Genomic DNA, 19389 nt, shown 5'->3' on the forward strand with positions numbered 1-19389 from the left:
TTGCTTAAATAAACTGTTTTGCAATATCTCAGTTGGTTTGTGGGTTTGTGTGCTTTAAACTCTTCATGTGAGAGCATGCGTGCACTTGTGTCTGTGAGACAGTGGAAGTGGGGAGCAGTGTACAGAGCCTGTGGTGCAGATCAACTGACTCTATGGATGTGTCAGGATTAGGGAGACAGACCGGAAGTTTCACCCCCTCAGCTCAGTCCCCAATCCCTGATTATTTTTTCTCCTAACGAGAGAACATGCCCCCTACCTTCTGCCACTCCCTAGTTTTCTTTCTCTGGCAGCAGACAAAGCAGCTGCTGAGCCAGCTCTGGTTTTCGGGAAGTCAGATGACCTTTTCCCTCTCCCGGCTCTCTGCCTCTCCGTGCCCCTAAGGTAGACACCATGGACCCACTGATGGCCGTCCTTTGCCTGCTGCCCCTGTACCCAGGTAGGAGCAGGGGAGGGGGGATGCTGGGGTCCTGTGGGGCAAGGCCAGTGCTACCCAGATTGAGTTTCCATGTGTGAAATGGACAGTCTCTTCTGCTCTCCTTTTCTCATCCGTGCCTTCCTTCTTTTCTTCATTTCTGTGTCGTGTCCCCATGTCCGCAGGCTTGGCTACGACCGCTACCTCCTGCCCTCAGAACGTGAATATCTCTAGGGGCACTTTCACCCTCAGCAACGGCTGGGCCCCTGGGAGTATCCTCACCTACTCCTGCCCCCTGGGCTTTTACCCGTACCCGGTGGCGACAAGCCTGTGCAAGAGCAACGGACGGTGGCATTTCCCGAGATCCACCCAGCAGACAAAGGCGGTCTGCAAACGTGAGGCTTCCCACCAGCGACCACCCCAGGACTTCTACTTAGTTTACTCAGGGTGGGGCTTAATATGACTAGATGGGGTGGCAAAGCTTCTTTTCCACAGGGCTTTTCAAAATAGTGGGAAAATGTCAACTGCCCAATAGCAAGGCATCGGAGGCAGGCTCTGATGTAGATTGTGGGGTACCAAAGCCAGGGATGATTTTTTTTAAAATAAATATATTTATTTTTGACTGAGTTGTGTCTTAGTTGCTGCCCACGGGCTTTCTCTAGTTGCGGTGAGTGGGGTCTGCTCTTTGTTGCGGTGCGCGGGTTTCTCACTGTGGTGGCTTGCTGCGGAGCACGGGCTCTAGGTGCACGGGCTTCAGTAGTTGTGGCACGCGGGCTCAGTAGTTGTAGCTCGCGGGCTCTAGAGCACAGGCTCAGTAGTTGTGGTTCACGGGCTTAGTTGCTCTGTGGCAAGTGGGATCTTCCCAGACCAGGGCTGGAACACGTGTCCCCTGCATTGGCGGGAGAACTCTTTTTTTTTTTAAAATAAATTTATTTATTTATTTATTTATTTAATTTTGGCTGCATTGGATCTTAGTTGCTACACGCGGGCTTTCCTCTAGTTGCAGTGAGCGGGGGCTATTCTTCTTTGTGGTGCGCGAGCTTCTCATTGCAGTGGCTTCTCTTGTGGCAGGGCACAGGCTATAGGCACATGGGCTTCAGTAGCTGTGGCTCGCGGGCTCCAGAGCGCAGGCTCAGTAGTTGTGACACACGGGCTTAGTTGATCCGTGGTATGTGGGATCTTCCCGGACCAGGGCTTGAACCCCTGTCCCCTGCGTTGGCAGGCGGATTCTCAACCGCTGTGCCACCAGGGAAGCCCAGGGATGATTGTTAGAATACTGAATAATTAACTGCACAGTACTGACCATTCGGGATGGATGCTGAATGGTCCTGGCATCCCCTGTTGTACCAGGAGTCACCCCTCTAGTTATCCACTCATGGGACGTCTGAGGACCCCAGGGGAGGGGCTGGGGTGGACATGGCCCTCAGGGGGCTGAGAGAAGTGGCTGTTTCTCAATCTATTAGATTGAACTGTGTGAAATTGCCAATATTCAACCAACTGCCCAAAGTAGCAATTTCACAGGCATCAACCTAATGTTTTGACAACCACCTGGCTCTACCCATGCATCCAAGCTGAACTTCACCCAGTTAGTGTCCAGCCCAGCTGTTATCCCTCCATCCTTATATTCTCATGCCCTTTTCTCCCTCCAGCTGTTCGCTGTCCAGCCCCTGTTACCTTTGAGAACGGCGTATACACCCCACGGCTGGGGTCCCACCCTGTGGGCGGCAACCTGAGCTTCGAGTGTGAGGATGGCTTCACACTGCGGGGCTCGCCGGTGCGGCACTGTCGCCCCAATGGCATGTGGGATGGGGAGACAGCTGTGTGTGACAACGGCGGTGAGTGCCCTGACAGATGGCTGCATGGGGGCAGGGGTCTCCCAGGAGCCCTGGAACCAGATATGTGTGCAGGGAGCCTCTGTGGGGACAGGGGCCTGGTGTTTCTGGTGCCAAAATCGTATTCCTAGATTTTGGTCCGTTGAGTCTATAATCACACATCTCTGGCCTGTGGGGATCCTGGCTCAGGGAAGTTGGTGCTAAGCTTCAGATCCAACACAAAGGCTCCAAATACTCCGTCCAGCTTTTCCAAATGCCTCAAAGCCAGATTGGTATTTGGGCGCCCTGGGCTATTGTAGGGAAGATATGATGAAGGGAATCAAGTGTTGCACTTAGGTGCCTTGCCTCAGGAGCAAGTTTGGGTTCCAAGCCTGGCTCTGATTTTGACAGCCTTTGGGCAGGTTATTTAACCTTTCTGTGCCTCAGTTTTCACATCTGTAAAATGAGGATCGTAAGAGTACTGACTGCATGGGGTTGCCGTGTGGATCAAGTGAGTTGCATCTGGAACAGCCCCTGGAATGTGCTAAGCACCACATATACTTTTGTCATGGTCATTACTGCCCCTGTGGAAGATGGGGGGGCTCTGCTTGACAGAAGTGGGGTTCCTGGGATTCCCTGGAGCCACATTTGCCTGTGGGCCTTGGAAGCTTCCTGGATCACAGTTCTAAATACACAATACAGAAGGTTCAGAGTCCATGAGATGGCAGGCCCATACCCTCACCTGGTGCCCAGCTGTTGGCTCCCTATTTACGTCCTTGATTCTTTGACAATAGCCATTTATTCAAACATAAATATAATTCATTTGAAAATTGAGGTTTAAACTACCTAAAACATACAAATCTTAAGTATTCAGCTTGATGAACTTTTATACCCACATCCTTTTATGTGTATCCACCCACATAATCACCACCCAAGACCGAGGGTCCATTATATCAGGAGGTTGCCTCCTGTCCCCTCCCACAAGGTAACCACTCTTCGGACTTCTGTCTCCACAGATTCGTTTAGCTTATTCTTACACCTCACAGAAGTGGAATCATACAGAATGTGCTCTTTCGCATCTGTCTTCCTTTATTCAGCATTCTGCTTGTGAGACGTATCCATGTTTTCCTGGGTATCAGCAGTTTGTTATTTTTTATTGCTTTGTAGTTCCAATTCATGTTACAGTTTATCTGTGCATTCTCCTGTTGATGGGTATTTGGGTTATTTCCGGTTTTTGGTTATTGTAAGTAAAACTCTATGAACATCCTTATGTGTGATTGGGTGCACTAGACACATTTCTCTTGAGCATATTATCTAGGAGTGGAATTGCTGGGTCACACATTGGCATGTGTTTTCTTTCAGAAGAGGCTGCAAACAGCTTCTTGATTGACACTCCAGCAATGTAACAGTTCTGGTTGTCCCACATCATCTCTGACACTTGGAATTACCCATCTTTTTAGTTTTAGCCATTCTGGTGGGTGTGTGGTGATGTCTCATTGTTTGCAGATATTCTCTGTGGAGAGGTAGGGCTCCTTCCCTGAGGCTCTGGGATGGATACAGGCAGAGTTCCTGGGTTGGGATGGGTATGCTTTAGCTGGAAACTGGGCCACTGAGTTCTAAATCTTTTTCCCTACTTCAGGTTTTCTATCCACACACCTGGGAGGCACAGCTGTGGTGTCTCCCAAGGGAGAGGCCAAGGGACCCGCAGAGGCTCTGAGGGTCTGTAGAGGAGGAAAAGCCTGGCAGGAAAAGGTGTCCGAGCAGCACCCAGAGGCCGAGGAGGCGGGTCCCTGCTCATCTCCATCTTCCTTTGCTCCTCACAGCCAGCCACTGCCCCAACCCGGGCATTGCCGCGGGTGCAGTGCGGACGGGGTCTCGCTTCGGCCTCGGCGACAAGGTCAGCTATCGCTGCTCCTCGAATCTGGTGCTGACGGGGTCTGTGGAGCGAGAGTGCCAGGATGATGGGGTCTGGAGTGGGATGGAGCCCATCTGCCGCCGTGAGTAGCTGCTCTGACCCTCCTGAGACTCCTGGGCCCCCACCCCTGGCCGCAGCTGACCCCAGTGGCTCTCCCCACAGAGCCCTACTCTTACGACTTTCCCGAGGATGTGGCCCCTGCCCTGGGCATCTCCTTGTCCCACCTACTTGGAGCCACCAATCCCACCCAGAAGAAGAAGCGTGAGTGCTTGAAGTGGGGGTGGCAGGTTGCTGGGCGGGTGCAGGGGAGGGGCAAGCTTCCGAGGGGCCAGGAGCCTCCGGTGGGCTCAGCGGGGCTGAGCTGACTGGAGGGGAGGTAGAGGGGCCTGATTGCCTTGGCAAGAGAGTGGGTAGGAGGTGGAGTCTGAATCTTCCCCTTCCACATTTCTTCCAGAAAACGTGGGCCGCAAAATACAAATCCAGCGCTCGGGTCACCTGAACCTCTACGTGCTCCTGGACGCATCTCAGAGTGTGGAGGAAGAGGACTTTGAAATCTTCAAGAAGAGCGCCTCCCACCTGGTGGACAGGGTCAGGAAATAGGAGCTCACACATACCAGCAGCCTTCCTGCACTCACGGTCTCTGTCTCCTTCCCTTCCTCAGAATCCCACTCACAGCCCACCTCCTCCAAGCAGTCTTCCCAGATTACACACATGCCATGCAGGAATCACGGATTTAATTTAGAGGATCCTATTTTTCATTCCACAAACACTGTTGGGGTAGCTACTCTATGTCAGGCACTGTTCTGGGTGTGGGGGGACCTCAAAGATGAACAAGGCTGAGACCCCACTTTCTAGGAATTCATCATCTAGAACAGTGGTCTTCACAGAGGGGTACCCCAAATAAGGTTCTGGCGTGTGGCAGGAAAATACTGGTATCCATGGTGAATGATTGTAATTTAACTTAAATTAAGAACTTAATATTTAATAATTTCCTTTTAAAATTTCAATATTTTCTATATGTTTTAAAATGTGTATAATATATTTAAATAATGATACCCTTTATAAGTATGAGTATACTTTATAAATACATATACCTATATTGAGGTACGTGCTCAGAATGTTTCGACTGACGAGGTGCATGAACGGAAGAGTTTGGAAACACTTGGTTCAGATTCCTTGCCAGGACTTTGCTTGGTAGTTATGCTTTTCACAATAGTTTGTGTAGATATATGTTTTCCCTCCCAGCTACGTTTGAAAGAAGGCAGCTTTTGTGCTCCTTAGTGTCTCTCTTAAGACATAAAGTTAAGTAACTCACTAAGCCGTGAGGCTGCAAAACTCGACAGACAAGTGCCGTTATGTTTGAATTCTACCTCCACCTCTTACCAGGGGTGTGATCTGGGGCAAGGTAAACAAGCCTCAGCTTCCTCATCTGTATAATGGGACCATCACGACCCTTCACAGCATTGAAGTGACGATTAAATGAAGAGTGAGCCAGTCAAAGAGAGGAGAGGACCAACGAATGTCACTTTCCTGGCTTCTTCAAGCAACCATTTCCCAGGAAGGGACTCTCCAAGGGCCTTGCATCCGTCAGTCTCTGTCCAGGCTCTCTGCCTCCTCCAGGGCCTTTTGCTGGCTCCCTTACCAACTCCCCTTTGGTTTGGGAGCCTTTCACACTACCTCTCATTTGCCCTTCACAGATCTTCAGCTTTGAGATCAAGGTTAGTGTCGCCATCATCACTTTTGCATCAAAGCCCAAAGTCATCATGTCTGTCCTGGACAGCAAATCCAAGGATGTGACTGAAGTGGCCCACAGTCTGGAAAACGCCCACTATAAAGGTATGATGTCATCAAATGAAGGTGATGGAAGTGGGGGCAGGGGATGAGCTCTCTGTGCCTGCAGAGATACTGGACAAGTTTGAGAGAGAGTGAGGCTTCTTGGTGGCACTCAAGCCCAAGGGCTCTGGGACTAAGTTTCCTTGGGTGCGGTGGCTTCCAAGTCAGGTTCATGGTCAGGGAGTCCCAGCTCCTACCAGCTCCTACCAGCTCCGGGCTTCCTCGCACGTGCTACGTGTCCAAATGCATCATGCAGGTCTTTGGCTTCTCCCTGATGCCAGAACCACATGGTCTGGTTTTCATAGTCTCCTCATGTCATTAGGAAACTACCTGGGCGGTAGGTAGCAGATGGCTGAAACAACCCACTTTCTTTGGAAACCCCACCTTTGAATCTTGGGACTTTGGGATGGCCTTTAGTGGGGTTACGCAATGAGCATTTCTAAAGGGAAAGTCTTTTAATGTCTGAACGGGCAATGATGCCAAATCTCTAACTGGACGTCAAAAGTCTGTGTTTATCAAGTCTATTGATAAATGCGTTTCCAGTGTTTGGGGAAAATAGAGTGACTCCCTTCTCCCAGGTGGTAGGTGGGAAGTTTCCTAAGAGAGCTTTTCGTCTTCACATATTCCAGACCATGAAAACGGAACCGGGACCAACATCTACGAGGCCCTAAATTCTGTCTATATCATGATGAATAACCAAATGCGACGGCTCAGTATGAACACGGCGGCCTGGCAGGAGATCCGACACGCCATCATCCTTCTGACAGATGGTGGGTATCGTCGTCCCTGTGAATGAGCCTGGCATAGTGGCAGGAGAAGCAATGTGGGGTCAGAGACCTGCATTCTGGTTCTCCCCTTGCCACTTAGGGCCTTGGTTTCTTATTTATAAAGTAGAAATAGTGTCAATGATGACGGTAATGACAACCGCAACAATTACTGATAATGGAAGCTGCCCTCCTTTCCGTACACAGTTTTGTTGTTGTTGTTTATTTTTTTTAATTTTTTTGGCCGCGCCGCACGGCATGTGGGATCTTAGTTCCCTGACCAGTGATTGAACCCTCGCCCCCTGCAGTGGAAGCACGGAGTCTTAACCACTGGTCTGCCAGGGAAGTCCCCTTACACAGTTTTTATGAAGAGCAATTTAAGTACTTTGTGTAAAAGTGCTTTATAAGTGTTTGTTAGTTATTGTTATTACCTGGGAGGTCACATAGAGGGAGCTGGATGGGGAGGCGTGACTCTGGACCAGTGATGTCGAAGTCCACCGATGCAAGGGCAGACTGGCTAGTGGATCTGGGCTCTGCCATTTATCTCTTGATTTTGTCCAAATTACATGGCTCCTCTAGAAATCAGATTTCTTGTCTATAAAATGAGTAGACTCACACTTACTGGGGCTTCATGAGAATCAAATGAGGTAAAGTGTAGGACACCCCTGGCCCAGTGCTAAAGAACTTCAGTAAATAATGTATCTTGAAACTCGAGTAGGGAGTGTAGGTGTTGAGGTTCCCAGGATGAACGCTTCCCCTCTCTTCCAGGGCTGGGGGGAATCATGATACATCACCCAGATGGACAATTCTTTTCCCTCCTTGTTCTAGGAAAGTCCAACATGGGTGGCTCTCCCAAGGTGGCTGTTGACAATATCAAGGAGGTCTTGAACATCAACCAGAAGAGGAAAGACTATCTGGGTGAGTCTCCGCCCCCGCCCCCGCCCCATCTGTGCTGCCCTGCAGGGGGGCCCAGGGCCCGCAGCCAGGGGTTCTAGCATCTTGGCTGTATTTCTGTCGAGACCCCAGGCTGTGTTGTTCTGTATGAAGGCAGCCGAGTGTCACACTGAAGAGTAGTCAAACTGCCCGTGGTTTCAAACTTGGGTTCATCTTTGATTGGCTGTGGCCATGGGCTGTTTCTTTACTTGTCAGGATACAGTACAAGGACCTACCTCACTGGCCGATAAGGGCAAATGCTCAAACATTGCCTGGCACAGACAAACACAGTGTGCGGTGGCGGCCACCACCATCGTCATCGTCATCGTTTACATTCACCATCTGATGTTCCACAAACCTCTCCAGGAAGAAAAGGCCTGGATTCCTTATAGGGACTGTTCCTGGCCTTTCTTCCCTTGGCAGTGCAGATAACTAAGGCTCTGGAAGTTGCAGTCTCTGAAAGAACAGCTCCTCTAATCCAGACTAAACAAAAATTGCACTGACCTTTGACCAGAAAAGAACTTCAAAGAGAAATGCTCCAGATAAGGGAGGGCAGTTGGTTTTGAGGCCCCAAGTTTTACTTTCCCCTGGGTCCTCTCGTTTCTGTTCATGCCACCCACTTCACCTGCCCCTCGGAGGTAAGCGTATTCCGCTTGAAAACCCTGGCCTGAGGAAGGCAAATCACAAACTCCACGCCCTAACTCCTTAGCGTCACTGGGCCAGAGTTAAATGCTTGAACACACCTCATGAAAAAGAGGCAGGAACTGCAGGGAAATAGAGAAAACACGTGGGGCGTGATAACTGTCCAGTTCCCATCATAACTGCAAAAAAGGCCCATGAGGGGTACAAAGGGTGGGAGAACACCAGAGGCTATGGTCCACCCCAGGGCAGTTCTGACTGGCACCCACGCTGGCTCAGAGGCTGGTGTGGATGGCTGTGTGGGCCCAGGTTCTCCTGCGGGAAGAGATGGCTCCAGGGTCCTCTCCTAGAGCCGACATCTTGCAGAGGAAGACCAGATCTGAAGTTTTGCCTCCATGCTACATCATGAGTTCTTTTTTTTTTTCTTTTTTTCCGGTGTGTGGGCCTCTCACTGTTGCGGCCCCTCCCATCGCGGAGCACAGGCTCCAGACGCGCAGGCTCAGCGACCATGGCTCACGGGCCCAGCCGCTCCGCGGCATGTGGGATCTTCCTGGACCGGGGCACGAACCCGTGTCCCCTACATCGGCAGGCGGACTCTCAACCACTGCGCCACCAGGGAAGCCCCATGAGTTCTTTTTATTCATTTAGTCATTTGAAAGTACTCACTGAGAGCCTCTCCTGGGCCAGGCATCACTCTAAGAATACAGCTGTAAACAAAACAGAGGGAAATGCCTGTTACATGGGGATGTCATTCTGGAAGGGGGCAATGTATTAGTTTTCTAGGGCTGTGGCAACAAATTATACAAATTTGGGTGGCATGAGACAACAGATATTTATTCTCTCATGTTTGGGAGGCCAGAAGTCCAAAATCAAGGTATCAGCAGGGCTATGCTCCCTCTGGAGGCTCTAGGCAAGACTCCTTCCTTACCATGTCCAGCTTCTGGTGGCCCAGGCACTCCTTGGCTTGTCGTAGGATCACTCGATCTTTTTTTTAAAAATAAATTTATTTATTTTATTTATTTTTGGCTGCATTGGGTCTTCGTTGCTGCGTGGCTTTCTCTAGTCGTGGCGAGCGGGGGCTACTCTTTGTTGCAGTGCACGGGCTTCTCATTGCGGTGGCTTCTCTTGTTGTGGAGCACAGGCTGTAGGCACACGGGCTCAGTAGTTGTGGCACACGGGCTCAGTAGTTGTGGTACACGGGCTTAGTTGCTCTGCAGCATGTGGGATCTTCCCAGTCCAGGGCTCGAACCCGTGTCCCTTGCATCGGCAGGCGGATTCTTAACCACAGCACCACCAGGGAAGTCCTGGATCACTCAATCTTTGCCTCTGTCTTCACATCACTTTCTTTCCTGAGTGTATCTCTGTGTTGTCACATGGTTTTCTCTCTCTCTGTGTTTGTGTCCAGATTCCTCTATTGTTATAAAGGCATCAGATTATCACCCCTCCCCACCCCTGCCTCCATCCAGCATGACCTCATTTTAACTGATTATATCCACAAAGACACTATATCCAAACAAGGGCATATTCACAGGTCCTGGGGGTTAGGACTTGAACATATCTTTTGGGGAGACACAATTCTACTCACACTAGGCATTAAACAAAATAACTAAGGAAACCATATGGCACGGTAGATAGTGACACGTGCTAAGGTATAAAATGAAGCAGGGAAGGAATCGAGGTGTCTGGGGCCTTGCAGTTTTACACAAGGAGGCCAGGGAAGGCCTCCCTGAGAGGGTGACATTTGAGTCGAAACTTAAAAAGGTAAGAAAGTGAGGCATGTAGAAGTCTGGGAGGAGGAGTGAACCAGGCAGAGACACAGTTCATACAAAGGGCCTGAGGTGGGAGTGTGCCTGTCAGTTTGAGGAACTTCAAGGAGGCCATGTGGCTGGAAGAGAGTGAAGGGGGAGGAGTGGTAGGAAATGAGGTAGGTCGTGGGGGGAGGGAGGGGGATCCCGCTCATGTAGGGCTTTGTAGGATGCAGCGAGTTCGGAATTACAGTCTTCTGTCACGGGGTAGCCCCTCAGCCACAAGATTCTGGTGATTTCCTCCCCATCAGACATCTATGCCATCGGCGTGGGCAACCTGGATGTGGACTGGAGAGAACTGAATGAGCTGGGGTCCAAGAAGGATGGCGAGAGGCATGCCTTCATTCTGAAGGACGTGAAGGCTCTGAGCCAGGTCTTTGAGCACATGCTGGGTGAGTGTGCTTTGCCCTCTCCAGAGCGGTGTGGCCAGTGTGGAGCTGGCCAAGGGTCCACGCTGGCACCTGCTCACGGTGCCCTGCACCAGCCTCCTTCACCATCTGCTCCTCACGCCCACAGATGTCTCCCAGCTCACGGACACCATCTGTGGGGTAGGGAACATGTCTGCCAATGCCTCTGCTCAGGAGAGGACACCCTGGCATGTCACTATTAAGGTACCAGGAAGGAGGGATGGGGCTTGGATCCCAGAGGTGACAGCGGCCATGAGCCAGAGACACAGCAGTCCCTGAAAATCACCTGTTCCCCTGCAGCCCAAGAGCCAGGAGACCTGCCGAGGGGCCCTCATCTCGGACCAGTGGGTCCTGACAGCTGCTCACTGCCTCCACAACGCCGAGGCCCGCCCCCTGTGGAGGGTCAGCGTGGGTAAGGAAGGGCCTGCACCCGCTGCCTGACCCCGTGGGCAGAGCTCCCACCCCTTGCCCCTAGCCTCTGGCCCCTTCAGCAGCCCTGGTCCAGCCTAATCTGCCACATTGTTTCCAGGGGATCCCAACTTCCAGTGGGGCAAAGAATTCCAAGTTGAGAAGGCGGTGATCTCCTCGGGGTTCAATGTCTTTGCCAAGAAGAATCAGGGAATCCCGGAGTTCTATGGTGATGACATCGCTCTGCTAAAGCTGGCCCAGAAAGTGAAGATGTCCACCCATGCCAGGTGCCGGAGTCTGGGATGGGAGGGTGCCCTCTGGGCGAGAAGTGCTCTGGGGAGTGCTGTAGGAGGGGACACCAAGGACGGGCCTCTGTGACCCTTGTCCTTCTCCTCAGGCCTATCTGCCTTCCCTGCACGGTGGGGGCCAATCTGGCTCTGCGGAGACTTCCAGGCAGCACCTGCAGAGACCACGGTGAGTGCTGGGCTTAGGGTGCATGAAGAACTGGGATCAGGGCTTGGGGGTTGATGACGTGGGCTGTGCTGCAGTTCCCAAGTCGGGAGTCTGGACGCTGGGTAAAGGGACCAGTACTGACATCCTTTTCCTTGACTGTAGAGAGTGAACTTCTGAACAAATTGAGCATTCCTGCTCATTTTGTGGCTTTGAATGGGAACAAGCTGAACGTTAACCTCAAGACAGGGTCGGAGGTAAGGGTCTCGGGTCCAGTATGCTGTGGGGGGATGGGATCCCCCTGTGGCAACTTCCAGAACGTCTCTCTTCATCCCCTAGCTCTGAGCACTTTCTCCATCTGACTCCAAGTCGCCCCTCCTCCAGGCCTAGTTGCACTTCCAGGTGTCCCCCGGGCCTGCCTGCTCACTCCATCCTTCTGTCCTATTCCACCCCTACTGCAGTGGGCAAACTGTGTCAAGGTCGTCTCCCAAGACAAAACCACGTTCCCCAACTTGACAGATGTCAGAGAGGTGGTGACAGACCAGTTCCTATGCAGTGGGATGCAGGGGGATGACAATCCCTGCAAGGGTGAGCCCCCTCCCCCCACTTCTCATCCCCAGTCCCCACCCTGGAGTCTGGATTCCTGAGGGGAAGGCCACCTGTGTCCCTCTGGCCAGCTAGCACGCCAGGACACCGTTGCACCACCCTGACGCGGCGATGAGAGTCAGGATGACAGTCTCTTGTCCCTCCTTTCTGGCAGGAGAATCTGGGGGAGCCGTTTTCCTTGAGCGGAGGTTCAGGTTTTTTCAGGTGAGGAGTGAGGGGGGAAGCTCGCAGGACTGGAGTTACAGGATCTTGGCCTTGCGGAGGCACGAGGCAGGCCTTCGAAGGAACTAAGGAGGTTGGGGCTTGGGGCTGGGACCGGGGCAGCGTCCCCACCCCAACCTCTCCTTCTTTCAGGTGGGCCTGGTGAGCTGGGGTCTCTACAACCCCTGTGGCAGCTCTGATAAGAACTCCCGCAAAAGTGCGCCCCGTGGCAGGGTGCCACCGCCACGAGATTTCCACATCAATCTCTTCCGCGTGCAGCCCTGGCTGAGACAGCACCTGGAGGGCGTCCTGAACTTTTTGCCCCTCTGATCACAGCCACTGAGCCCTTTGCTGTCCCACCAGGACCAGCCATCTCTCCCGTCTCCTACCACCGAACGTCCACCCTCAGCCTCCATGACCCATCCGCACGCCTTGCTCTGAGCGCGTGCCTGCTTCCAGGATCCCGAAGCAGCGGCACATCCACGCTGGGGAAGCCCTGGCGCTCCTGCCAGTGCGGACCCCACCCTCTGCTTTACTTGCCTCACTCTCCTTCTGCTTTCACAGGGAATTACCTGGCTATGAAATTAATAAAAATCAATGATTTCCACATCTGTCTGTGCCTCTGCCTGGGAGCTGGCCTGGGGGGAGAGAGAGGCCAGAATGATTCCAGGAACGGCAAGAAGGCAGGTCAGAGACCCTGCTGGACAAACAATGGCTGGACTCTGCTCCATAACAGAGTCAACAGGGGAGCCAGTGAGGGCCTTATATCTAGTCCCCAAGGGGGAGGTCTGGGCTTGTTGGGGAGGAACTGGAGCTCAGAGGAGGTGCTGACAGGCAGAGTCCTGGACCTTGGGCAGCAAAAGGTGGGGTTTTGCAGTTTCCATTTCCTTGATTGGCAGTGGGGCCCTCCCACTCGGACATTCCGGAAAGTGACATGGGTAGGGTGGGTGGAGCGGGCAGCAGGTGCGAGAACACAGATTGCATAAAAGGCTGGAGGCTGTGAGGGGCAGGGGAAGGACGTGTGACCAGGCTCAGGTCTGGAGTTTCAGCTTGGCCATCGAGCCAAGCAGACACGCAGCAGGAGCCAGGAGAGGCCACCCTGCCACCAGCCCCAGTTTCTCTCCTGTCTTCTGTCACCATGGGGAGCAAATGCAGCCCCCAACTCTGCCTGGTACCCTTGATCCTGGGCCTCTTGTCTGGAGGTAAGTGAGGTCACAGCCCCCCTCCCCCCCACCCCTGCTGCCCCCAGGATCTTTCCTTGGCCTTGTGAGGCTGGGCTTCACCAGCCTTTCTCTTTAGGTGTGAGCATGACGCCATTGCCTGAGGCTGGGCCCCAGAGCCCCTGCTCTCTGGAGGGAATAGAGATCAAAGGTGGCTCCTTCCGGCTTCTCAAGGCGGGCCAGTCACTGGAGTACTTGTGTCCTTCTGGCTTCTACCCATACCCTGTGCAGATTCGTACCTGCAGATCCACGGGATCCTGGAGCACCCTGCAGACCCAAGACAAAAAGATTGTCAAGAGGGCCGAATGCAAAGGTTGGAGGGCAGTGAGGATGGGCCTGGGCCAGCGGAGGGACGGAGCAGGTGGTGGCCAAGGTCCAGACCTGGATAAGATTAGACTTGTGTGGAGACCAGGCAGGCTGACAAGTTGGGCCGAGCAAGGGTAGGAGCTGAGCAAGGGCTGGAGGTGGGATGGAGGGAGAATGAAGGGGAGCTAACCTTTACTAAGCATTTACCCCGTGCCAGGCAGCCCTGGCAGTTCAAAGAACACTCAGAAATGGGGAGGGGGGAGTGGCAGGATTCCCCAGGGGTTGAGGTACCCTCCAGGGGTCAAGGGTAGCAGCTGATCCTGTAGGACCGAGAAGGCGCTGTTTCTCAGTGACAGGGTCCCTGAGACTAGGAGGGATATCCTAAAGGGCAGTCCTTCCATCTCAGTAAGGTCTACTTGTTCTCCTCCCCCAAAGCAATTCGCTGTCCCAGACCGCAGGACTTTGAGAACGGGGAGTACTGGCCCCGGGCCCCCTACTACAATTTGAGTGACGAGATCTCTTTCCACTGCTATGATGGTTACAATCTCCGGGGCTCTGCCAATCGCACCTGCCAAGCGACGGGCCGGTGGGACGGGGAAACGGCCATCTGCGACGATGGAGGTGAGAAGCGCCCCCCTTTCCCACGACACGACCTTCTTCCCGACCACCCTCAGCCTGAGGAACTGGCACCGTAGCTCTTGTGCTCTGCCTTGCCCTCAGGCTTTGGCCCTTACCTCCATGTCTCATGCTTCTGCAGCGGGGTACTGCCTGAACCCGGGCATCCCCATTGGCACAAGGAAGGTGGGCAGCCAGTACCGCCTTGAAGACACTGTCACCTACTACTGCAGCCGGGGGCTCACCCTACGTGGCTCCAAGCAGCGAACATGTCAGGAAGGTGGCTCTTGGAGTGGAACGGAGCCTTCTTGCCACGGTGACCTTGATCCGTACCCTCACGTCAGATCCTGCTCTCCCATCCTCACATTCCCACACCAGAGCACTGCCTTCTCCCCCTACTGCAACCCAGCTCCTTCCTCACTTCTAAACCTCCCCGAAGAACTTCTGAGCCCTTCCCACCCTGGAAACCCACCATCTCTCGTCACTATGTCCCTGACCCTCCCAGACATTTGACCTGCTTTCTGACTTCTCCCAGACTCCTTTATGTACGATACCCCTGCAGAGGTGGCCGAAGCCTTCCTGTCTTCCCTGACAGAGACCATAGAAGGAGTTGATGCTGAGGATGGGCACAGCCCAGGTTTGAAGATAGAGAGGGGAGGCAGGGCAGGGAATTGGGGGTGGGAGGAGGATGGAGAAGGGGCAGGAGAACCATGCCTCCTGGAGCCTGAGTGTCTCTCTTGGCACCCAGGGGAACAACAGAAGAGGAAGATTATCCTGGACCCCTCAGGCTCCATGAACATCTACCTGGTGCTGGATGGATCAGACAGCATTGGGTCCCACAACTTCACAGGGGCCAAGAGGTGTCTCAGCAACTTCATTGAGAAGGTGGGGCCCCCTCCCCCTGAATGTGGGGACCCTGAATGGACCTCACTGCCCTGCCAGGACTAGCTCCCTGATGCTCCCAGCCCCTCTGAGCCACAGGGTCCCAGAAAATCTCCAGGTCCTATTCTGTCTTCCTTTCCTTTTACTTGAAGCAGTTTCTTGATCTTTAACCCAGACTCCTCCATGAACCCCAGGGTGATGAGTCTCTTACGATGTCCTTCACTGTCTGTCCCAGTAAAGCTGCTGAATTCTCCCAGCCATATATTCTACTTTCAGTGCCATGACCCCTTGCTCCCCTCACCCACAGGTGGCAAGTTATGGGGTGAGGCCAAAATATGGTCTAGTGACATATGCCACAGACCCCAAAGTTTTGATCAGAGTGTCTGACCCAAAGAGCAGCGATGCAGACTGGGTTACAGAGCAGCTCAACCAAATCAACTACCAAGGTCAGAAGTCAGGGAAGGGAATGGTGGGAGGTTCGCTTTGGGGTCAGAGAGGTCCGAAGTTTCAGGAGTGTTGTGGGGAGGGCAGTGAGACAAGGAGGACTACTTTTTAATCCATGGATGGGCAGCAGGGTCATTGGAAAATGGGGGTTTTTGGTGGGAACCCTTTGGAACTGAGATGGTCACTTTGTTGTCAAAGGGAAGTCACTGGGGTGACAATTAACTCAAAAAGTTGACAGATGTGGATCTCAGTTGCTGCTAGGCCTCTGGGGTCAAGGATGGCTCGGAAGTCCAGGTGGAGGTGATGATTTCTTCCCTTTCCACAGACCACAAGTTGAGGGCAGGGACTAACACCAAGAAGGCTCTCCTGGAAGTATACAACATGATGAGCAGGGAAGTGAACAAACTCCCTGAAGCCTGGAACCGCACCCGCCACGTCATCCTCCTCATGACTGATGGTCAGAGGGACTGTTCCCCTGCCTCTGACTCCCCACCCTCTCCAACCAGCGTGTGGCCCTGAAGTCCACATGTAGCGCTGGGCTCACGGTTGGGGGCCTGAATGCTGCCCTTTCCTGTGAACCTTTATGAGGAGGGACCCTTCTCGCCACCATCTCTCACGTCCATCTCCTCCCCAACCTGCTCACTCCGCTGTATACGTCACTCCTTCTGGCCAGTTTATCTTCCTTGACCCTCTTCCTTCCTTGTCTCCCACCTTCATGGTCCTGGTCTCTCCTGCAGGCTTGCACAACATGGGTGGGGATCCAGTCTCTGTCATTCACGATATCCGGGACTTGCTGGACATTGGTAGAAATCGCAAAAAGCCCAGGGAGGATTATCTGGGTGAGTTTTATTGCCTAGGACTCAGCACCCCACTTTCTTAGCTCCTGCCCCCCAGGGCTTGGACCCTCACTCTCCCTTTTTCTCTCCCAGACATCTATGTGTTTGGGGTTGGGCCTCTGGTGGACCAAGACAGCATCAATGCTTTGGCTTCCAAGAAGGATAAGGAGCAACACGTGTTCAAACTCAAGGACATAGATAACCTGGAGGATGTTTTCATACAAATGCTTGGTAGGAAGATATCAGAAGGGGATAAGGAGATGGTCAGGAAACTCAGCTCTCCCCAGACCCCTCAAGGTCATTCGTTCTTCCACCCCTCCTGAAGCCCTGGCAGTCTGCAAGTCCTTTCTCATTCCTCCTTCTCTACCCCCGTGTCATTATTCTTGCTTCCTGGTACTGCCCACTCCCTGATCTTAGAATCACAGAGTTCTGAATGATGCAGAGATCTTTCCTAAGTCCCTCGTTTTACAGATGTGGGAACTGGGGCCAAGAGAAGTCAAGGAACGACAAGTTAGCAAGAGCTGGGCCTGAAAACATCCAGCTCTCTGATCTTTGTTCCCCGTTCTTTTCACGATACCACAGTGGTTCCCTGCCCTCAATGTAAGGAAACAAGTGCCCCTGCCTTCCCTTTCCTCCTATGGCATCTGGTCCCCATAGACATGTAGGCGTCCCTCCCCGAAAGGCTGCTGCCATTCGGAAATGAAGTGTCCCGGCTTTCAGTACAATCTCCTTTCTTGCCAGATGAAACCCGGACTCTGGGTCTTTGCGGCATGGTTTGGGAGCACAAGAAAGGTACTGACTATCACAAGCAACCATGGCAGGCCAAGATCTCAGTCACTGTGAGTGCAGTGTCCTGGCGGCGGGGACTTATGGGAGGGGAGGTCAGGGTGAAACGAAGGTCGGGGGAAGGGCAAAGTGTTCATAGATGGTGTTGTCTGTGAAAGCCGAGCTTTCCCTCTGCCGCTCTCTTCCCAGCGTCCTTTGAAGGGACATGAGAGCTGTATGGGTGCTGTGGTGTCTGAGTACTTTGTGCTGACAGCGGCACACTGTTTCACTGTGGATGACGAGAAACACTCAATCAAGGTCAGCATGGGTAAGGATGCAACCAATCAATCCTGAGCTTCAGCCATGCCCTCTGGGCAGAACCTCCCACTCTCTTCAAGAGGCCACACTCCACCTGACCTCAACGCAGCCCCTTCCCTTGCACGCTGGACCACTTAGGGATGAGGAAGACTTGAGTTAGGGATGACATGTGGGCAGGAGACTGCCTACAGAGTAGTGGGTGGTCTAGAGGTACCCACTCTCCTACTTCAGGAGGGAAGAAGCAGGAGTGGGAGATAGAAGAAGTCCTATTTCACCCAAACTACGACCTCAATGCGAAAAAAGCAAAAGGTATTCCTGAATTTTATGACTATGACGTGGCCCTCATCAAGCTCAAGAAGAAGCTCCAGTACAGTGAGACCATCAGGTGAGCCATCTGGATTCCCAAAGAGAAAAGGCTGCGAAAGGCAGGGCTGGAAGACTGGGGCAGGTCCAGGGTTCACCATCCCCAAATTTTCCCATCTCTCCTCAACAGGCCCATTTGTCTCCCCTGCACTGAGGGATCGAATCAAGCTTTGAGGCTTCCACATTCAACCACGTGCCAGCAACAGAGTAAGACAGTATCAGGGAGAGTAGTGTAAGGGTGAGGTTCTGAGAGACAAGGGAGGCATGAGAGGGAGCTGCAGGAAGGGCAGGTGATGCCCAGCCGTCTCTAGCTCACAGGAAGGGGTGGAAGAACATTTGCTGAGTGACAAAGACAAAGGACAAGGACAATGGGGGAAGGGAGAGTGCTGAAATGACCCAGTCTGTCTATTCGTCCAGTGCAAGAGCTGCTCCCGGCAAAGGATATCAAAGCTCTGTTTGTGTCCGAGCTGTCTAAGGATCATAAGAAGACACTGATTCGGAAGGAGGTCTACATCAAGAATGGGGAAAAGGTGAGGAATGTGGGATCCTGAGGTCCTTTAAGCCCCAATTCTTCCTAAGCAAGCTTTGTTCATCACTCCTCTCCTGCGTGCATCCCCACCTCACCTACAGAAAACTGGCTGTGAGAGGGATGCTCTACATGCCATAGGCTATGACAAAGTCAAGGACGTCTCTGAAGTAGTCACCCCCAGGTTCCTTTGCACCGGAGGGGTGGCTCCCTATGCTGACCCCAACACTTGCAAAGGTGAGAGAAGGCTCTTTGGTTGTGATCTAAGTTCCTGAGGCCCAAGAGTCTTCTCCCCTACAGCTTCTCCCTCCCTGTAGGTGATTCTGGTGGTCCCCTGTTTATTCACAAGAAGAGTCGCTTCATTCAAGTGAGTTTCCCCTTTCCTCTCTGTGGGGAGATGCCAAGTAGTCAGCATGGCCCCCAAAGCAGGAAAGCTCACTGCATGTGGCTGGAAAGGGGAGGGTGGAGCCTGCCTCACCTTTGGACTCTTCCTTGAACTGGCCAACTTAGGGGTGTGTGTCTGATCTGTGTGCCAGGGGATAGGACTGAGCTGGGCCCCTAGTCTAACCCTCCCAGGTCAGCTCAGATGCAGCTGGGAGTAGCTGCGCTCCCTGGGATTAGGAAGGAATTCTACCAAACGGTTCCTGGGACGCCCTCGCCCTCTTCAGGTTGGTGTGATCAGCTGGGGCGTTGTGGACGTCTGCAAGGGGCAGCAACAGGTACCTGCTTACGCCCGAGACTTTCACATCAACCTCTACCAAGTGCTGCCCTGGCTCAAGGAAAAACTCCAAGATGAGGATCTGGGTTTTCTATAAGGGGTTTCCTGTTGGAAACGGGCATGAGATCAAATTAAAACAACTACGACAACACCTGTGTTCAAGATCCTTTTGGGGTAAAGGAGTGGGGAGCGTGCACTGACCATGTTGTTAC

General features: G+C 52.9%; 2 protein-coding genes across 2 annotated transcripts; both read left to right on the forward strand.

Moving 5' to 3' along the window:
* Positions 1 to 95: 95 nt before the first annotated feature.
* C2 (complement C2) lies at positions 96 to 12809 on the forward strand. The gene is made up of 18 exons (XM_060023251.2): positions 96 to 436; positions 598 to 807; positions 2062 to 2247; positions 4047 to 4220; positions 4301 to 4399; positions 4593 to 4726; positions 5836 to 5974; positions 6601 to 6741; positions 7564 to 7653; positions 10364 to 10504; positions 10629 to 10723; positions 10820 to 10931; positions 11049 to 11214; positions 11325 to 11401; positions 11543 to 11634; positions 11839 to 11965; positions 12138 to 12187; positions 12338 to 12809. Exons 1-18 carry the CDS (start codon positions 391 to 393, stop codon positions 12512 to 12514), a joined length of 2256 nt encoding a protein of 751 aa, XP_059879234.1. The 5' UTR covers positions 96 to 390; the 3' UTR covers positions 12515 to 12809.
* A 361-nt stretch (positions 12810 to 13170) lies between these two features.
* On the forward strand, positions 13171 to 19326 carry CFB (complement factor B). The gene is made up of 18 exons (XM_060023250.2): positions 13171 to 13386; positions 13484 to 13717; positions 14146 to 14331; positions 14468 to 14641; positions 14861 to 14962; positions 15074 to 15210; positions 15515 to 15653; positions 15977 to 16108; positions 16389 to 16490; positions 16581 to 16718; positions 17229 to 17326; positions 17463 to 17580; positions 17802 to 17955; positions 18064 to 18140; positions 18351 to 18463; positions 18564 to 18696; positions 18777 to 18826; positions 19128 to 19326. The coding sequence occupies exons 1-18, from the start codon at positions 13323 to 13325 to the stop codon at positions 19272 to 19274; spliced, it is 2298 nt and encodes a 765-aa protein (XP_059879233.1). The 5' UTR covers positions 13171 to 13322; the 3' UTR covers positions 19275 to 19326.
* The last annotated feature ends 63 nt before the right edge of the window (positions 19327 to 19389 follow it).

Source organism: Delphinus delphis, chromosome 10 (genome assembly GCF_949987515.2).
Source record: "Delphinus delphis chromosome 10, mDelDel1.2, whole genome shotgun sequence".
Classification (NCBI taxonomy): Eukaryota; Metazoa; Chordata; class Mammalia; order Artiodactyla; family Delphinidae; genus Delphinus; species Delphinus delphis.

Excerpts from the sequence above, each read along its gene's own strand:
- C2 (XM_060023251.2), top strand. The coding sequence starts at position 391 with ATGGACCCACTGATGGCCGTCCTTTGCCTGCTGCCCCTGTACCCAG. Across the intron at positions 5,975-6,600 it reads GGAAAACGCCCACTATAAAG|ACCATGAAAACGGAACCGGG; the intron begins GTATGATGTCAT and ends CACATATTCCAG. Across the intron at positions 6,742-7,563 it reads CATCATCCTTCTGACAGATG|GAAAGTCCAACATGGGTGGC; the intron begins GTGGGTATCGTC and ends TCCTTGTTCTAG.
- CFB (XM_060023250.2), top strand. The coding sequence starts at position 13,323 with ATGGGGAGCAAATGCAGCCCCCAACTCTGCCTGGTACCCTTGATCCTG. Across the intron at positions 14,332-14,467 it reads GGCCATCTGCGACGATGGAG|CGGGGTACTGCCTGAACCCG; the intron begins GTGAGAAGCGCC and ends ATGCTTCTGCAG. Across the intron at positions 15,211-15,514 it reads TCAGCAACTTCATTGAGAAG|GTGGCAAGTTATGGGGTGAG; the intron begins GTGGGGCCCCCT and ends CCTCACCCACAG.